Raw genomic sequence first — 18,625 nt, 5'->3', positions numbered from 1 at the left:
TAGTTGTAGAAACAAGCCATGACCCAAATTAGGGAAATAATCAAATTCTGTGTGAGAAGTTGATACGGTTGTGAACAAGTTTTCCTCCAAAAAATTTAAATAATTTCCCACAATAACTACTATTTAGGAAAATAAGGTTCAACATTGTTTTTTTTTTTTGTTTTTTTTTGGACAAACATAGATTATAGCCTATTTTAAGTATGATATTGTTACCTCGGATATTCATGTTTGTGACCCAATTTTGAGTGCCAACCCACAAGTTGAGAACTCCTGCGATGAAGGGATAGTGACAAGTTTATACATGGTAACACCAGATGAAATCTTGATAATAAGCTGAGGGCCAAATAGGGCTGCAAACTGAATTGCCTCCAAGTGAAATCATGGGTTTAATTCCACTGTGGGGCCAAGGTTGTTCAGACATTCAGAATGAGTTTGGCTGTCAGTGCTGTGATGAAATGAAATGGTAGCTTGTGTAGCCTGTCTTGCTACTTGCAGCTGGGAGAGGCTTCAGCAATGCAACTGTGCAAACAAGAAAGTACAGTCAGAGAGCAATCGCAGTGAGTTGTTGTGCAGTTCAATTTAATATTTTTGAACTTACAAGCTGAGATCCAGAAACTAGCTACCTTTGCTCGGCCAAGTTTCAGTTCTGTTATCAATGAAGGACCTACTGGCAATTTTACTATATTGTTCATTGGCATGAACTGACTTATTGTGATTTCATGACTTGTTTATTATTTTTTATCAACAATGCAATAATTTATTCTGTCTTGTTAAGCGACGGAAATTATATCAGAACACTTTCCTATTTTTTTACCATCCACTTAGTAAAATCAAAATAAAATAAAATGCATTAAACACAATTAGTAAAGCCATTACAATTACTGTTGTCAACTGAATAAATGCAGTCTTCATGCAAAGTAAAGATAAACAACTCGGATAGTATCACAATTTGTGCTAAAACAAATGGAAAGTTATTTTTTCTTTAAGACTCGGTCTTTTATTTTGGTGAATGCGGGTCATTTCGCCCCACCGGGGGAATCGTGGAAACGGTGCTACTCAGAATGCTAGGAAAACGGGTTGGTAAAGGACAGAGTGAACAGATGAGAACATGAAGAAAGACACATACCACGATGCACACGTAACCAGTACCAAGGCGTGGCCATGACCGTAAACCAGCCGTGCTTTAGCGTAAAACCACGATCCAAACCATTGGTTAAATCTACTGTCATCCATTAGTGAGCTTGTAGATGGACAGCTTTTTGCAACCAATTAAATCAACCTGTTCCCCGGATGTACACGCCCTAGTCCTTGTTGATAGGTTGATTAATAGAATTTCTATTCTGTGATTGGGTGTTGACCTCATAGGGGCGGGCTTTGTTGTGTATTGTTGTTGTTTTCCTTCAGCAGAGAAAAGAAGTTCAGTCGACATCTTTGAGAGCGATCGTGCTATGGTTGTATTTTAGGCCTGAAAAGCTTGAAGAGACGAGGGACCGCAAGCGTGTTTCTGGATTTTAATTGGTTTTAGGGACGTTTATTAAGGTAGGTAAAAAAAATAAAGAAGAAGAAGAAGGAAAAAAACAAACATATTTCAGCCTTTTACTACACCTATAGTCGCAAGTTTAACCCTAAAAATACATAACACAGATTTAATAGTATTCGTTAAAAATGTTGGTGATTTACATGAATAATTTGAATATTAGCCGTTTAATAATTGTATTTCTGATTATCTTGGTATAGCTGTTAGAGAGTAATGACGTGGCTTTTGCTACACATTGACCCGTATCTCAGATGATGTTAGTGAAAACATCAACAACAATAATCTACAGTTACACACAGCTAAAAACAGACGTGTGTGCTGTGTTACTCCAGTCAGCAGGGACCAGTCACAATCCTACACCATGGGAAGTTTTTACACCCTCAGCTTTATTCTTGCTTGCATTGATATCTCTGCTTATATGGTGCAATTCCAGCTGTAAACAGCAGTTTACTCATCATGTGACCGAGCATCGAGGCTCACTCACTGAATGTACAGTCTGCCTGGTTTCACTATCTTTATTACACAATTACAACGTTTTTGCTGTTCTAAATTGTCTAACAGATTTTAAAAGTGTTATTTTGTTTCTTCATTGTTTTTTTTAAGACATATTTTGTATTATTTTAGCTGGCTAGTAACAATATTTGATCATAGGAACATAGTCTATTTTCTATTTGTTTACTGAGGGTTGAATACAAGCAATATCTCTTAAGATCAAGCATTGAATATGAGTAAATCCTTTGAATTTGGTTTCATGTAAACTGTTACATATCTAGTTATGCTTTTTTCAATATTAACTTTAATCATACACTGTACTTATAGCTGCATCCAAATGTATACATTTTATTCTGTTATGTAATTGTTTTAATATTAGGTGAGAAATGCAGTTTACGAGTAAAGTTGATATTCATTTAAAAAAAGGCCGTGGCTATGCATACGGAAACGTATGAATAGACTGGAGCGCCCCTTATTGGCCAGTTTAGGTGACGTGATAGGTGCACCACGTGACTTAAAGTTCCGTCAGTTTTATTTTAGCTCATATTTATTTTTTAGCTAACCCCGCTAACCCTTTTATTTTAGCCCTAATCCCAACCCTATCTCTAACCCTAACTCAGGAAATACCCTGAAATGTTTTTCTTATATGTATTTTTAAGGTAGAATTTGCCATGTTTAATATGTTAAATGTAAAAAAAATAAAATAAAAAAAAAAAAAAAAAACATCTAGTGGTCTGGCTTTAACATGGCTACAATATGCTAAGTACATTAACTTTGCAATATCAATCTACTGTAAATCAAAGTTGCGTCATGTCAATATTCTGTGTTATATTAACCTAATCTACTTTTACAATTAGGTTTGCAGGGGTTAGCTCTGTTAGCTGTCACTTGTTGACTGAATGTACTGGTATCTGAAGTCATAGTCCTCCTTTGTTCTTTGTCTACGCTTTAAATTGAGCCATTGTGAGTGACCTAGTGTGTTTTTTTTGCGTTGTTTTCAGATGGGCAGTCAGTATCAGCGCTCTGTACCACTAGAAGTGAGGAGAGCAGAGGGAGAGAGAGTCCGAGCCAAGCATCCTGACAAAATACCGGTCAGTATTTCTTTATGGTCACAATCACTATTTCAAGGACATTTGATGGATTGTTTATGCATGGTTCCATGATTTTCTGACCAGAATTTAGATATACGCAGGAAATTGTTGTCGAGCCCGACCAATAGGAGGGTTGATATCTGATATATGTTGGCCGACATATGAAAGAAGAACATTGATATTATTCACAGGATATCTACTGTACATGAACACAAAATATTAATACCCCAAATATGATTCAAGACAAAGAAGCAAAACACTACGAAATAAAAAAAAAAAAAAAAAAACAACTTCAGTTTGTAACAGTATCAACACAAGGACTGTAAAGCCACTGAAATGAACAAATAATTAGAACTGCATTTCCAGAGTACAATGTAATTAAAAAAAAAATTATATTCACAGTAAAATTGCTCAATAGGCTTGGGCGGTATCCAAATTTTGATACCGTTATACCGCCTCCCTATTTTACCACTGTATACGGTATTACCGTGACTAATTAGAAAATATGACGTAAGGCTCAGGGTGCGTTCACACCGAACGCGACTGTGTGTGTGTGTGTGTGTGTGTGTGTGTGTGTGTGTGTGTGTGTGTCTTTCTCTATGGAGCCGAGTGACAGGGTAGTTGACTGATCACTTCTTTTCCTTCTCACTTCGGCCATATATGTTTATAGCACTTATTAACAGCGCCTCTTTTACGGTTTAAATGATCAGCTTACGGAGTTACTAAAGGATGAGTTCACTTCTCTTCACTCCGTTTTTAAACCGAAACTGAACCTCCCTTACTGGTATTTTTTCTTAACACTCCTAGCAACTTTTTTCTCCATATAGACTATTGACAAATGTATGGACTTTATCTTGTGTTGTAGGAGATTTTTCTAGTGTTTTAGAGACTCTGACATGAATACACGAATACTGTCTCGATCAGCTGCCATCAAGTCCTCCCCGCCACAAGCAGTCTGCTGACTGCCGCTCTAAGCGAACCATCACTCTGCTTCCAGACTATAGAATTAATTCACCTTCAACTAGCTTCTCTCGGTTTACGCGTCTCTCTCTCTCTGACACCTGTGTGTATGTCACGAGGAATTGCATTGCATTTTCTTTTTTTTATTTTTTATGACGGTATTGAAACTGATACCGTTGCTATTTTTATGACCCTGCGGTATACAGTATTACCGCCCAGGCCTATTGCTCAAACCCAATCAGTAAACATGGATAAATCAAAAAAAGAAAAATGTAACTGTAAACAATGAACTATTGCACTTCTCCCAGTGTTGTGATTATTCGGTCGGGCTGTAATATGTTGCACATGTCTTTTAATGTGGGCTAATTGTGTATTTTCTCATTTCAGATCATAGTGGAGAGGGCCCACAGGTCACGAGCTCCTGAAGTGGACAAGAAGAAATATTTAGTGCCCTCTGATTTGACAGGTAAATAAAAACCCCCACATTTGACAATATCCGTAGTATGGGGTATTTACATGTCATGTGACTACCTCCATTGTGCTAAATTAGGGTAATCAGATCATTTCCCTGATTTAATGGTCTGATTGGTTGAATTTATAGTTATATAATGAGTACATTATTCTCATTAGATCATGCCGTCATTCTAGTGAATTATTTCATTAAAAAAAATAATCACAGCTATTTCTCCCCCTCTCAATACCTTGTTGTGTTTCTGTTCCTGTGGTCTTCACAGTGGGCCAGTTGTGCTTCCTCATCCGTCAGCGTGTGTCTTTAAGGCCAGAGGAGGCGCTCTTTTTCTTCGTCAACAACTCCCTTCCACCATCGAGCTCGCCTCTATCTGCTGTATATGAGGTGAGTACACACAGGTTTTTTAACGTCAAAATGTCTGACGTAAAGAGTTGACCCATATGAGTTATTTTAAATGACTCCTCAGGCCAATATACAGTGTTTGACATTATCAGTGCTCCGAGCGGGGTTTCCCTCTTGAAATGCCGACCATGTAAGTTTGGAGGAGATGGACCATCTTTCACCAGGTCATGTGACTAGGGGCGCTTGTGTGAAAGTTATCAGTCTAAAGCCCCTAGTGGCGAAATGTTACACAGTGTGCCTTTAATAAAAGCAGTTTTATTTGTTTTTTGGGAAAGTTAAGCATAAAATTGATGTCTGTTAATTTTAGCACCTGATCTCCAATTTGTGAATTCCAGTAGTCTTAAAGCAATTTACCTACAGAAAATCAGAGGCTAGAAAATGAAACACATCTGAACATACTGTTAAAGACACTCTTGTGCTATCAGGGTATATTATATCATATGTGAAAAATGCATTTATGAATCATCTTCCAGTAAAGCTATATTTTACTGGAAGATGATCTCACAAGTATTCAAGTGAGATCGTCAGATTTTTAATGAAACCCAGAGAGTTAACTGAATCACTGAAACCTCTGTGTGGACTGTTTCAGGAGCACCACGATGAAGACCTGTTCCTCTACATGACTTACAGTAATGAGAGCGTCTACGGGGCCTGAGAAAGAACAAAAGACTGGAGAAAGAGAGAGCACAAGAGAAGAAGTGTTATTATATTAGTCTTTAAAAGTAACAAGAGTACTTTGGCTTTGGGATGAGTTGTAATTTTGACAGTATTATTACTGTCTACAGCATTTTAAAGTACTTCATTATACATTGAATTTGGACAAAGTAAAAAAGAAAAGAAAAAAGGCCCGAAGGTGAACGTGTTTTGGGAATTTTTTTTGACAACGCTCTTATCTTTCTCAGTCGTCTGTATTTATGCAAATATTTTTTGTACATGATTGTATATTTCTTTTTGTGAAAATAAAGAAGAAAAAACAAATTCCGATCTTCTCATCATTGTGTCCTAAAGTCTTAAGAAATGCTATCAACACTTTTGATTTAAGATATTTTTATACCCGTATACAATCCAAAGTCTTTTACTACAGTTAAACTTTGTGTATTACTTTAGCCAAATTGAAAATAAATAAATGATGAAATACAAAAGCATGAACGCCTTGATATTACCCATGGTCGCCCTTGGACACTAGGAAAACACATTTTTCATTTAAACATTAGACAAGTAATTTAAGTTTGAAGAAAAATAAACATGATAAATGAAAAATACATTAGCTTACCTTATAAGCACAAGTACAAATGGTCACACTTCTATATGCATAGATAGACATTTGTATATATATTTTTAGTTCTTTGTTCCGCTAATTGCTTATTTAGTCATTTTTTCTTATATACATTTTGACTATTCAGTTTATTATTGTCAAGCATAACCTCATAACCTTAGATAAAAGCACATTATTGTTATTATTATGTTTTTATTATTATGTTTCCTTGGGTGGCCTGAAAGGTGCCTTTAAATAAAATGAATTATTATTATTATTATTATTAATAATAATAATCACATCCATAGTATAATCTTACTGTTTTATAAAAAACAGGCCGAATATTGTTTAATGTTTTTATTTTCATCAAAAACAAATCATGTAACTCTTATAACAAGTTTCCATGGCTTTAATGCTACAATTTTAACAGTGCGAGAAAAATAACACATTTTTTACTAAAGCATAATACTGCAGGAACAATTGCACTGAAGGTTACATAGAGAAATTAAGCAGACAAGATCCATTCTTAGAAGTTCATCCTGTCACATCAACTCTGTCCATTTGCTTCAGGACATGAGTTTGACCTGAAGTCTTTAGCTTAAAATGAGAACTTCTAAACAAATTTAATGTCCTGGTCTTCCTCTGGCTCCTCTTGTTCCATCTCCATTCCAAAGGCGCTGTGCCGGATCATCTCCCATCCTGTCAGCATCCTGAAGCCTCCTCTGTTCTTTGGTCTGAGCCGTGGACTCGACTTTAACGTGTCCGACTTCTCAAATTCATCATTTTCATCTTCCTTTGCAAAGGCTTTGATATAACGTCGCATTTTTTGCATGATGGGGTCATGTCTGTCTTCAACCCTGCAAAATGGCATGAATGGTCAAAAGTTACTCAGTTTCATGACAAACACAAGTGTGTGTGCATTAAAACACATCAGTTAGCAACAGTAGATGAATGTGTGAAAATGGACCTCAGAGTTAGAGGATAATAAACAAACTGGCAGATGGTAGTTTACTCAGCACACAAGGCTGCAGGAAATAGGTCAATATTGTCATGATTTGAAAATGATTTATCTAATTTTGTGGATGTTTCATGAGCATTTGTTTTGGTCGTTTTTCTGTTTAGTTGAAATATGGATTTTGCATTTTTTTCAATGTTTCCCATTTTTGTGGCAGTCACTCATCCCATTTTTTTTTCAGGTTTGAGGTTTAGTTTGTTGGTTTGTTGTGTGTATAACTTAGATTAACATTGATTTTCATTTAACACCCCCCTCGTTTGTATACCTCTGCACCCTGGACCCTCTGTCCAACAAAGAAATGAAAGTCTGAGTGCTGCATTTTGGTCATCTGTTTGCAGAATCTAAAAAAATTACCACAGGCACAACATTGATAACATATAGCACCCACATTATTATAAATATCATTGTAAAATATTAGTTGAAATAATCATAAATATTCGTACGGTTGCCGTACCGACAACCCTCGGTGCTATTGGTACATTTACAAACATATACGTACGTAGGGTCATAGGTTTAGGGTGAGGTTTACTGTTAGGTTTAGGATTAGGGTTAGGTTATAAGCCTATATCGCAACACTTTTTAGGGTTAGGGTTAGGTTTAAAGTTAGGTGTAGTCTTAGTCACGTGACCTAAACTGGCCAATGAGGGGCGCTGCGTATGGATAGAATGTCGGTATATTGATACAGCAACCGTACAAATTGCCACTGCCATAAATATATGAGAACATTTCACCCTGTAGGGGTTCATGGTGGTGTAGTACTTTAAGTACAAATCAAAGCGCTGAGCAGACGCCTCTGAGGAAGGCTGACAGTTGGCAGTCGAAAAATGGCAGATCAAAGTAAATTTCCTAAAAAAAGGTTGTGAGCTTCTTAGTGTCCTCCCAGCAGTGAGTAATATCTGCTTTCATGTCTCTAAAACATCAGAAAACTCTCCAATAGCTCAAGATAAAGTCCCTACATTTGTTACTAGTCTCTATTGAGAAAACAGACGCAAAGAGTTCCACAGTGTGCGTGTGCACAAGAAGACCTGTGAGGTTTGTTCATGAGGGGAAGGGGAATCGTGGAGCGCCTCACGATTCTACATACTGCAGCTTTAACATATTAATAAAAAAAAGAGGACAAAATGAACTTGCTGGGGTTAGTATTCTGACTTACAGAGATAATGGCTTTGAAAGGTGGATTTTACTCCTGGATTGGTTGTCAGTCGATCGGTCGGATGTTGTTGTTTTCTCCCAGTAATCTGATTACATCCCACAGTACAAAAATGTGTTTTAGGGACACTAGAGTCTATAGATTGCTCCAAGGAGTGGAGAGCATGGTTATATGTTTATTATATCTGTGTGTGTTGGCTCTGTGGTGGACTGGTTTTCAGCCTAATGTGAGCAGCAGGCCCTATGAACCCTTGCAGGATATGAGATTGTGGTTGTTTATATGTATTATTTGGTTTCTATGCTGTGATTTTCTGCAGATATTCATGATCAAAGTAACTATGTTCTGGTCCTGGTTCTAAACCGAGTTCGACACCACTGACCATTAACCAAGATGACAACATTATGTGCAATGTTGACTGCCTTTAAAGCTACTTCTGTTGTAACACTTCATTTTATTTTTTCTTCTTCGGTGATGCGCTTTCTCTCTGACCTGAGGTACCAGCGCTCTTTCAGGCCATAGTCCAGCCCACAGACCCCTAGCCTGGGCCACAGACAGCGAGGCAGCCTCCTCTCCAGCATCAAGGTCGTGGCCACCACCTGTAGAACAACAACAACAACAACATGCCAATTCTCTGCTTTTTGCTCACCAAGGTTGATTGTGTTCATGTGTTTGTGTGTGAGATACCTGAGTCCTCCATAGCTCATCCCTCTCCTGGGCCACCCTCCAGTGAGTGTCGCTCATCATGGCAATGAGCAGATTGAGCAGAAGGATGTAGGAAACCACAGAGAAGGTGCAGTGCAGGACATGGACGATTGGTGGGGTGATGATAGTGTGTTCCACCGGCAGGTCAATGAGGCCCACGCTGAGCTCAAACTGGGAGAAGAGGGTGATGGGGAAAGAGCGATATGGAGGGATGGCATCTGGTTCCTGGGTCATATACACCATCCACAGAGCTGTGCAAAAACACATTATGGTTATTATCAAACAGGGTTGGGGTCAATTATAATTGTAATGGCATAATTGATAATTCATTACAATTATGTTGCTGAAAAACAGATTGCTGCTGTAATCATAATTTAATTGTAATTAAGTTCAGATAATTGACTTTGTAATTGTAATTTGCATGGAAATTCTATTAAAACTGTATCATTAAAAACAAAACTGTGGAACCATGTCCTATGGCTTACGCAGAGGCCTACGTAGTTAACAATTATTAAAATGTTTCATATGAAGTTTACCTGTCAGTTTTCCTGAGGATCAATTCATTAAAAAAAATATTAATGCCAATATTTTTTTTGATTAGGAAGCCTAGCAAGGTAACCAATAGATGAGAGACAAATTAGATGATAGATAATATTTTTGCAGTGTATTTTACAGCTGATTTAAGACATGGTCAAAACGGACCCGTTATCATGAGAGATGCTAACAGAAAGCTAACATAAGTCGAAGGTTAAGGTTTAAGTCACTCAGTTATTGTGATTAATTGTAATTGAACTTCAGTAATTGAGAACATAATCATAATTGAATTTCAGGTGGAAAATGATAATTGTAATCTTAATTGTAATTGGAAAAAAATGCTGGTCAAAGCAATCAGAACTGAGTTGTAATTGAATATGGATAATTGAAGATGTAATTGTAATTGAAAAATGTAATTGACCCCATCCCTCAAATATATACTTATTTGTTATCAGCGCTTGTGAGAAAGGCACTTTGCATTAAAGCTGTGATCCAAAGGAAGTCTCCATGTTTCATTCATAAAATACTCACAGGTGGAGAAACCAATGAGCACAATGAAACTCAGCCACATGAACTTTGTCAAGTCTCCAAATATTATCTGAAGAAAGGACGAGACACATTGTAATTAGTCTGAAACACAAACAGGTACATAGTGAGAAAGGAAACCACAAACTCACCTTCTGTATCATGATGACATAAGGGCCAAGCATTTCAAAACCCCGGGCAAAAAACATGACGTTGCACCAGCCGAGGACTAAACACACGGCCATCACTTCTGCTTCTCCCTGCACTTCACAGGCTCTGAACACACACAGCAGCACCACCAAGCACGCATAGCTGATACTGGTCAGGACAATGCAAACAGCAAGGTTAGATGTTGTCTGAACATTTGTCCTTCATTCACTATTATACATACAGGATAACATGGAAGGGCCCTCCCAGTGCTGTCTGACCGAAGTAGCGTTTTGCTCCGACTCTGATTATATCAGGGATCTGTTAGACAGTAGACACATAAGGATGTGTCTGTGCAGTACAATGTTATTCATTGTAAAACGTATACGGGTCAAAACTCAAGTGTTGACCTCGAGCAGCAGGATGACAAACGCTCCGAGGACACTGATGACCTCTCCTGCCAACCGCAGATTGTCGTCATATGTCACGTAACTCTCCTGTGACCAAAAAAGGACATCAGAAAGATCATTATTATTATAATGCTCCTCTAATGTGAGTGTAATTCAAGATTCCTGCATATTTTATTTACTGTATCATATGAATGAAGAAAACACAATGAAGAGATGCAGGCCATCTTTGTGTCATTGAGGGAACAGTGATGGCCCTTTAATAGGAGCCAGATTTAGATAAAAGTCTGTGTTTATCTTATTAAAGCATTTTTCATTTTCATGTAGATTTGGAAAATCCAATAAATTAATGTTATGTAACATCAGAAGTAAACATTAGATGTCCAATTATAAAATAATGCTTATTATTATACTCATAAGGTTCAACCTGCACTCACACTCACCACATGTCAATAGCAACTGTTTTCTCCAACAACTTTGGATCAGATAGTAGTGATAGTAATCAATAATAGAAGCCTATACATGTACAAGTTTTATATATAAGGCTGACATTATAGACGCTTTCATTATCTGTTATTAGCATGAATAAGGTGTCGTGAAAGCTGTCATTAAATGTCGTTTGTTACCCTAACCCAGGGGGTCTGCAACCTGTGGCTCTGTTGTTATTTTCTTACACAGGCTATTAATGATTAATGACAAATAACATAATGATATAGGAATTTGTTAATCTTAAAAGAAATCACGTTGTGCAATGACTCAGCCACCTTCCGACTTTAACTCCTGCAACATCTACAGACAATCAACTTTCCTGCACCTGTGGCTTGTTTTAAATCCCTGGTAAGATAACTAAACTAATAAAAACACTATTCTGGAAGAAAATAGAGATTTTAATTGTGTGGGACAGATTAATTTAACCACCAATGTGCCAGTTAACTTTTTGTGGCCCTTTAAATACATTAATTAAAAAATATATAATCTATTTAACACTGTGTTTAGGGCTGCAGCTATCCATTCTTTTTGGAATTGTGAATTCAGTCAAGGGTGAAACATGAGACCGCGTACAATGCGGCGGTGATACGTACTTTGGTGACGTCACATGAATTAAACAAAGCTTCGATGTAGAGAATTTGCCTCAAAGTTTTTTTTGTAATCAAATAATTCGAGTAATTTGAGGAATCGTTTCAGCCCTAATTGTGTTCATGTAAACTGAGATGCCTATAGAATTTAAAGATGCATATTTTTTTTTTTTTTTTTTTTTTTAATTTAAACTGTTTTTAAAGGTGCTATTTACATGATCAATATAAATCAAATCAAATTGAATCAAACATTATTCTATATAATTTTAACAGTATAGAATTTGATACACTTCATTGAGAAAGTATTTTTCGGCTCCGGGAGGACTTTAATCCCAGCGAGATGAGGCAGATGACTCCTTTGAGAGTGGAGGTTGCAGACCCCTGCCCTAACCCTTTGTTACCCTAACCCTACCTAACCCCACTAGATCCCTCCACCTAACCCTAAAAAATGCAAACATAGCTCCAACGGTGTCATAATTTAGCGAATAACCCTTAATGACAGCCTTCATAACACCTTATTCATACTAATGACAGATAATAAAAGCGTAATACCAGCCTTATGCCTAAAACTTCAAGTGGTGTTACCCATTTTTGTTTGCTCATTAAATGGCGCATGCCTCAGTCCTTTTAAAACAGTCATTATCAAAGAATGAGCTAATTTTAATTAGTCAAAAAAAGTAAAAAGTATAGAATTAAATACAATTACCAAGTTCCAACCCTTGTATTGACATGTTTTTAATAATCTTAATCAATCAATTCACAAGTCCTATCCTGTTGTTTGTTAAAAACACCTAAATATCGCAATGAGCAAGGAAACTTGTCAATTAAACCCACTTTAAGAGTCTTCTGGACCCTGATAGTTTTGTCCAGCTCAGATTTAGTGTAGTTATCTGGAGCATCCTTTAGAGGGCGAAACACACAGCAGAGTGTGAAGGTTCCAATGTAGAGGAGATAGAGCAGTAGTAGAAGCCTAACCCAGGGCAGGGAAACAAACAATGAGAGTGAGCATAATTTCATTTCAATATTTCAATACAGACAACAGCAACATAGTGAAAATGTTTACCTGAAGTAATGTTTTCCATACAGGTTCCACTTCAGACTGACCAGCTGTCTCACAGGGGTCACCTCCAGGATCCTTCTTGCCTGGAGAGTAAAACATGATTTTGTTTAAGGGACTTGTGGTTTCTGACAGGATGGCATTAAATGCTGCTGATGGTGTTGTGTTTACTTCTCTCTGGTGGCTGCCCACGATGAGCTCCAGCACGGATAGGCCATCAGCCCATGAGTCGATCTCTGTCAGGTCGTACAGGTGAGAGCTCAAGGGCCCAAGACTCCACTGGACGACTCGTCTTTTGTTAACCAAGTGTTGAAACGCCTGAGAGGAACAATGGATATACTATGAAGAACAAAATAAATACATAAAGCCTATGCTTCACTTTTCATGTGGCGTTTCAACATTGTTTCACAGCTTCACACCCACCACTATGTTTCCCTCTTTAGCAGCCAGTTTAAAAGGAGTAAGTCCTCTGTAGTTGGGTATCATGTCCAGGGGCACGGACTGGTCCAGCTCTGCATCATGTGCCATAATCAGGTCCATGGCTTGGCACGCAAATGTCTTGTTGGGCTGCAGAACCAAAATGTGAAGCAGCGTGTTACCTAAAAAAGGGGAGTGATAAAACAATTTCAATATTTATGAAGAACTGATAAACACGGGCATGAATGGATGAATATACAGACCTCATTTCTATTTTATTAACAAGAGCAGTCAGAGAACGCAAACCTCAAACAAACAAATGGCCGTGAAAATATGACCTCCTCGCTTGGTACCAATACGGTTTACCAGTCAAGTGGTTTATCCTTCATAATTGCTTCATGATAATATTAATCATGGAAAAACTTTACCTTCCTAAATATATTAAATAAAAAGATGGTGCAGTGATATATAACATCATGGTAGGACAACAGTTAAATAAGTTCTTCATAAGGAAAAAAAATATTCAATGAATATACAAGACCCCGTGACCCTGAAATAGGACAAAGTGGGTCAGAAAATGGATGGATGGATAAACAAGAAATTGACTCAAGAGCTAAAAATAAATTTGATAAATGTTTCAAATTTTTAGAAAAAGTCTTTTTTTTTTTTTCCAAAAAAGGAAAAGTATTCATTAGTGTTAGACGTATGCATAAATCTAGATTTTTCTTTAACCTTGGCAAACGCACATGAGCAACTAAAATAAGATCTAACACCAACTTTTGGGTCAAGACCCACAAGTTGAGAACCTCTTCGGTACACTTATAGGTAAGGGTTATTACCTCGATAATCCTGAACTCTTGTGTTCGCTCCAGCGTTGATCACCATAGTGATGATGTCCTCATTTCCAGCACATGCAGCAAAAGACAAGATGTGCTCCCCTGTTAATCAGATGAATGGAGAATAAAGTTTATTTCACAATTTTAGCATAACTTAGGAGAAGATCATTAATTAAGGATCTTTGCACTTCTTTTTAATTTGAGGACCTAATTAAAATAAATACATGCCTATTGTGTGTGGTTTAGGATGACTATGGGGGGGGGGGGGCATGGTTCCTATTTTGATTACAGATTTTTAATTAAGGAGTAAGAGCTTCAGCCTTGCTCTTTCATGAGGAGTGAAATTTCTATATTTGCACTCTACACAATGTGATGTTCTCCCATTTGCACTGATCTGAATAAATGACAACTGTGTTTAGAATTACAGCTGTTTTGGAAAATTTAACAAGAGCTTTAGGCTGTGTCGGAAAGCCAGGCCTCACACATCTGACCACATCTGGTCCCTGATCAGCTGCATGTTTTTTCTGAACTCTAAAATGATGCAATATGAAACTTGTTAAGTCACATCATCACATACTGAGAGCATTCTTAATATTTTTGTTAAATAGAGGACACGTGTAGAATAGTGAACTTAGCCTCGACATAAAACGCTCTAATGTGGCAGAACCCAGCAGTTTACCATCAAATATAGTAGCGTGCACAAAGTTCCCATGTTACAATGTATTATCGGGTCACCACACAAACCTGCACATAATCCATATGTCACATACTTTTTGCAGTTAGGCTCTCTCATGCTGACCTACCACAGTACAGAAGCCCTCCAATCCTTTTCCTAAAATACAGTCCGGTGACGCGAGGTGTGGCCACATCACCACCACGACAAATCAGATGATGAACCAGGTTGATGTTATGATTCACCACAGCAATGTGGAGAGGAGTAACACCTGAGGCAGAGCAGAAACAGTCACAGTGAATCATCTCTTAGTAACGTCTTTAATTCGACCTTTGCTGCTAATTCTGGAAGCTAATCGGTGCATGCTATATAATCCGTGTGCAGAGGTTGGCTTTTCTGTGAATATCCTGGAAAAGTGGAGGAAGTAATGCTATTGCGTCCTTTTAAAAAAAGACAAGGAAGGAAACTTTCCCTTTTTAGTCCAATACGTTTGGGCAAAAGTTGCCAAAATGTTTGTGTTTACCTTGGAAAAGCTCAGAGGTCATGGGCTCATTGATGAGTTCAGGAGCTCCGTCCATCAGAGCCACAGCAGCATCTTGGTTATCGTTCATTACAGCAACATGTAGAGCTGTCTCACCAAGAGCACCTGGACAGAGAATCCCATCATAGTTCACACTGCATTAACATTATAACACAACAAAGATGGATGCCTTGAGTCCAACCTCGCTCAAAGATGTTGGTGGAGGCGCAGCTCAGCAGTTTATTAACACAACCCACACTGTTGATTTTGGCCGCATAAAAGAGTGGAATGTCATTTAGGCTGAGGCAAGAAACACACAAGAAGAACCTTAGTTACTGTCAAGAAAACAAACGTCACCTTTTGAGAACGTTTGATTTTTGTCAGTGACATTTTAAATCAAACACTTGTAACATTACTGTTTTGTGTGAAGTAAAAAAGTCTCATCCAGCATCTCGTTCCATCCTTTTTTGTTTTGAAGGCGAAACTTCAGTTGGCTCCACCAATGGTTGAGCTCGCTGGGAGCCGATCTGGCCATGGTTTACTGCAGGAATGAAACGGGATAGTGAGTCCGTTATTCAGCCATTAATGAGAGGTTTTAATTCCAATGTAAAAAAAAAAAATCTAACAATCTTACCCCGAAAAAGAAAAATACTGTTCCTTAACTTCTTGGGACAATCGTCATAACCTTTAAAACTGGAGAGAGCACCTATGAGGAATCCCTTAGGACAAGTGAAATCCTTGTGGCATTTCTTATATGTGTGACCAGAGCATGAGGGAGGAGACTTGTGGAAGGGTTGGGAATGAATGGGTGAGAGGGAGGATGAGCACACGTGTTCAGGTAAGACAGAGAGAGTGAGGCAGTAATGAGCAGGTAGATTTTCACCCACAATACAGAAATCCCACAAAGGAAGCTTGGCCTTTGTTTTCTTCTTCATCATGCTGATTCAAAGTTATTCCTTTGATTATGTCACCTTAAATATCCTAACCCTGCTCGATTTCTGTGTTATCTTTGCATTCCTCTCCATATCTCCAAAACCTGCATGGCCACTATAAAAGTTCCGCAACATCATGAGAATCAACAGATCGGTCATTGTTTCTTGTGAACTGTGACAAAAACCTGTTTGCAAAATGCTAACCTGTGCATCTGCATGCAAGTTTGTCCTTTAAACTACAGGGCTGCGTGTCCTCGGCTTGCCCTTGTTTAAGGCACATTTTCTCAATAAAACTTCTTTTGGGTGAGTATAGTATATGAATATGATGTATTCCACTCACGTAGTAGCTCGTTACTATTGTTCTCACAAACCCAGCAAAACCACTTTTATTTTCAGTGATTTGAACACGTTGAGCACCAGTCAAAAGTCAACAGGGTGCGGGAAAACACGATAATTACTGCACGTCAAAGACCATAATGACCATTTAGAGGCTGGTAACATCATTTTGAATGAGCACACACAACTTTCCTTCAAAGGCTGAAAACAAAGCAGCCTTTGCTATTATTATTCATATTTATAGAATAGAGCAAAAATACTAAAATGACATTAGCTGCATTTACAACCTGCTGATTTATTGCTTAACAGCTGAAAAAACACCTTTTTCGACAGTCTTTGATCACCTCTGTTGAAGTGCATCAGTATTTTTCCAGCGCCATTTATAGACCATGACAAACGGACCTGGTTAGCCACAGGATAACAGGGTTTAGAGATACTCTATAGGTAGCCATGATGCTGGTTGGAGATGTGGCTGTCATTTTGTATTGTGGACATAATAGTTGTTTACCAGACAGAGAGCACCGTCTTTAAGCAATGTCATAAAGACGGATGATTTCCACACTGTTACTGTCTTTATAAAGAAACAATAACATCATAAAAACACAGTTTTGTGGTTTTGGTGTCGACTGCTTTTGGACCGACGTAACAACGCTGTGTTAATTTGAGTCAAGGAACCACAGCAAACATTTATTAATGATTATAGACACATCAGAAAACTAGATATTACAGAGGTGTGATTAAACACGTGATTATATTCATCATCATCATAGTATAATTATACATGATTAAACAAGTGGCCTGACCACACGTGACACGTTTCAATTATTTTCTTAATTAGAGTGGTTCAGCTAAAAGTGGTGGAGTTAATATTGGGCTTCTTTCAAACCAAGAAAAAGAAAAATTCTCTGCAATTTATAAACTAAACAACAATCCTCTATATTCATAAAAAACAGTGAGTTTAAATACATTAATTAACAATTTGGAAAATAAAAAGACATTTAAAAAACACATCTACAGCTTATAACGGTCGCTTATTTCATTATATTGTGTATTTCGTAGGGATATAGTAGGGATTAAGAAAGCCTTCTGCATATAGTCCGTGTACAGCCAGAAACGGCTCTGTGTTTATCTAAAGCAGGATTTTCAAACTCATCGTAGTTCAGGGGCCTAATACGGATCAGTTTAAGGTCAAATCAGCTTCAGATTATAGGCAGGAAAACAAGCTTTTTCACTGCTAACGTGCCCTAGTTTGCATTTGTAGATACGTAAGGCACCGACAATATCCAAGCAATAAGTGACAGATAATTGTCCCCGCAGGATGTTTTCTTAAATGTCTTTGATTTTGTGACCAATTTTCAATTTCATCTGGAAAATGTTGTTGAATAATTTGAGGAATATTACTGGATTTAAAAAAGAAAATATTTAAAGTGAGCGTTCTTGCAACAATTTAAGAATAAAAATGACTGCCATCATGTGATAAAAGCATGGGCAAAACTTTTAACCTTGTCAAATATTGTGGCGTTTCATTGAATTTGTGTGTTTGGAAGGACTGATATATCTGAATTAGTTGGTAATAAACGCAACTATTCATGCTTTCATTGTCATTTTCACTTTCTCCTGCGTGCTAAATTGGATTCTCTCCCGGGCCTTGGGTTTGATACATACGTATGATGTAAAGTAATGTAGTATACTACAACAACTAGTCCTATGAACCTGTGAAACACACATTTCAAGTTCCACCCTTTATGTGGAGCAGAATAGGCAACTACTGAGGCTCTGGATGAAAGTTTGCCAGAGCTAATTGAATTTGTGTGATACAACATGGCATTCTCACCAGCAAATTAGCTGGTAAATCAATGTAATCTTACCCAGTTTGACAATTGAACAATAAGCAGACCCATTAGCAGCATGCACTGTGACGTGAGGTACGACACGGTTTGCTATCAGTGCTGATCTGCTCTGATATCAGCAGCACAGGGACATGTGGGAAGCCAGGGTCTGTGCCTGGATTGTTGCAGACATCAGCAGATCCCAAACTGTGATTCTGCACAAATCTGCTTACATGACATTCAAAGAGTTCACCTCTGAGAAG

At 37.7% G+C, this 18,625-nt stretch overlaps 2 protein-coding genes across 2 annotated transcripts; one reads left to right on the top strand and one right to left on the bottom strand.

Annotated features, from left to right (window-relative positions):
* The first annotated feature begins 1,381 nt into the window (after window positions 1–1,381).
* On the top strand, window positions 1,382–5,896 carry LOC114478481 (gamma-aminobutyric acid receptor-associated protein-like 1). Its single transcript, XM_028471583.1, has 5 exons — window positions 1,382–1,539; window positions 3,031–3,120; window positions 4,468–4,546; window positions 4,815–4,933; window positions 5,541–5,896. Exons 2-5 carry the CDS (start codon window positions 3,031–3,033, stop codon window positions 5,604–5,606), a joined length of 354 nt encoding a protein of 117 aa, XP_028327384.1. The 5' UTR covers window positions 1,382–1,539; the 3' UTR covers window positions 5,607–5,896.
* Window positions 5,897–6,548: 652 nt separating this feature from the next.
* trpv6 (transient receptor potential cation channel, subfamily V, member 6) lies at window positions 6,549–16,490 on the bottom strand. Its single transcript, XM_028471757.1, has 17 exons — window positions 15,900–16,490; window positions 15,682–15,806; window positions 15,468–15,565; window positions 15,269–15,391; window positions 14,876–15,016; window positions 14,076–14,174; window positions 13,243–13,418; window positions 12,991–13,137; window positions 12,826–12,905; window positions 12,597–12,732; window positions 10,690–10,776; window positions 10,524–10,600; window positions 10,285–10,450; window positions 10,139–10,205; window positions 9,056–9,324; window positions 8,861–8,967; window positions 6,549–7,063 (listed from the first exon to the last, which is right to left on the bottom strand). Exons 2-17 carry the CDS (start codon window positions 15,798–15,800, stop codon window positions 6,820–6,822), a joined length of 2,136 nt encoding a protein of 711 aa, XP_028327558.1. The 5' UTR covers window positions 15,801–15,806; window positions 15,900–16,490; the 3' UTR covers window positions 6,549–6,819.
* Window positions 16,491–18,625: the final 2,135 nt, after the last annotated feature.

The sequence above is a fragment of the Gouania willdenowi genome, chromosome 16 (assembly GCF_900634775.1).
Source record: "Gouania willdenowi chromosome 16, fGouWil2.1, whole genome shotgun sequence".
In the NCBI taxonomy this organism is placed as follows: Eukaryota; Metazoa; Chordata; class Actinopteri; order Blenniiformes; family Gobiesocidae; genus Gouania; species Gouania willdenowi.
Note: the sequence above shows the minus strand (reverse complement) of the source record. Positions and strands in the feature narration are given on the sequence as shown.

What these genes read in the sequence shown, in the direction of transcription:
- LOC114478481 (XM_028471583.1), top strand. Translation starts at nt 3,031, where the DNA reads ATGGGCAGTCAGTATCAGCGCTCTGTACCACTAGAAGTGAGGAGAGCA. An exon ending in AGCATCCTGACAAAATACCG is followed by an intron (nt 3,121 to 4,467) that starts GTCAGTATTTCT and finishes TTCTCATTTCAG; the next exon opens with ATCATAGTGGAGAGGGCCCA. An exon ending in AGTGCCCTCTGATTTGACAG is followed by an intron (nt 4,547 to 4,814) that starts GTAAATAAAAAC and finishes TGGTCTTCACAG; the next exon opens with TGGGCCAGTTGTGCTTCCTC.
- trpv6 (XM_028471757.1), bottom strand. Translation starts at nt 15,800, where the DNA reads ATGGCCAGATCGGCTCCCAGCGAGCTCAACCATTGGTGGAGCCAACTG. An exon ending in AAGAGTTCAGGATTATCGAG is followed by an intron (nt 13,419 to 14,075) that starts GTAATAACCCTT and finishes CCCCTTTTTTAG; the next exon opens with GTAACACGCTGCTTCACATT. An exon ending in CTAAAGAGGGAAACATAGTG is followed by an intron (nt 13,138 to 13,242) that starts GTGGGTGTGAAG and finishes TGTTCCTCTCAG; the next exon opens with GCGTTTCAACACTTGGTTAA.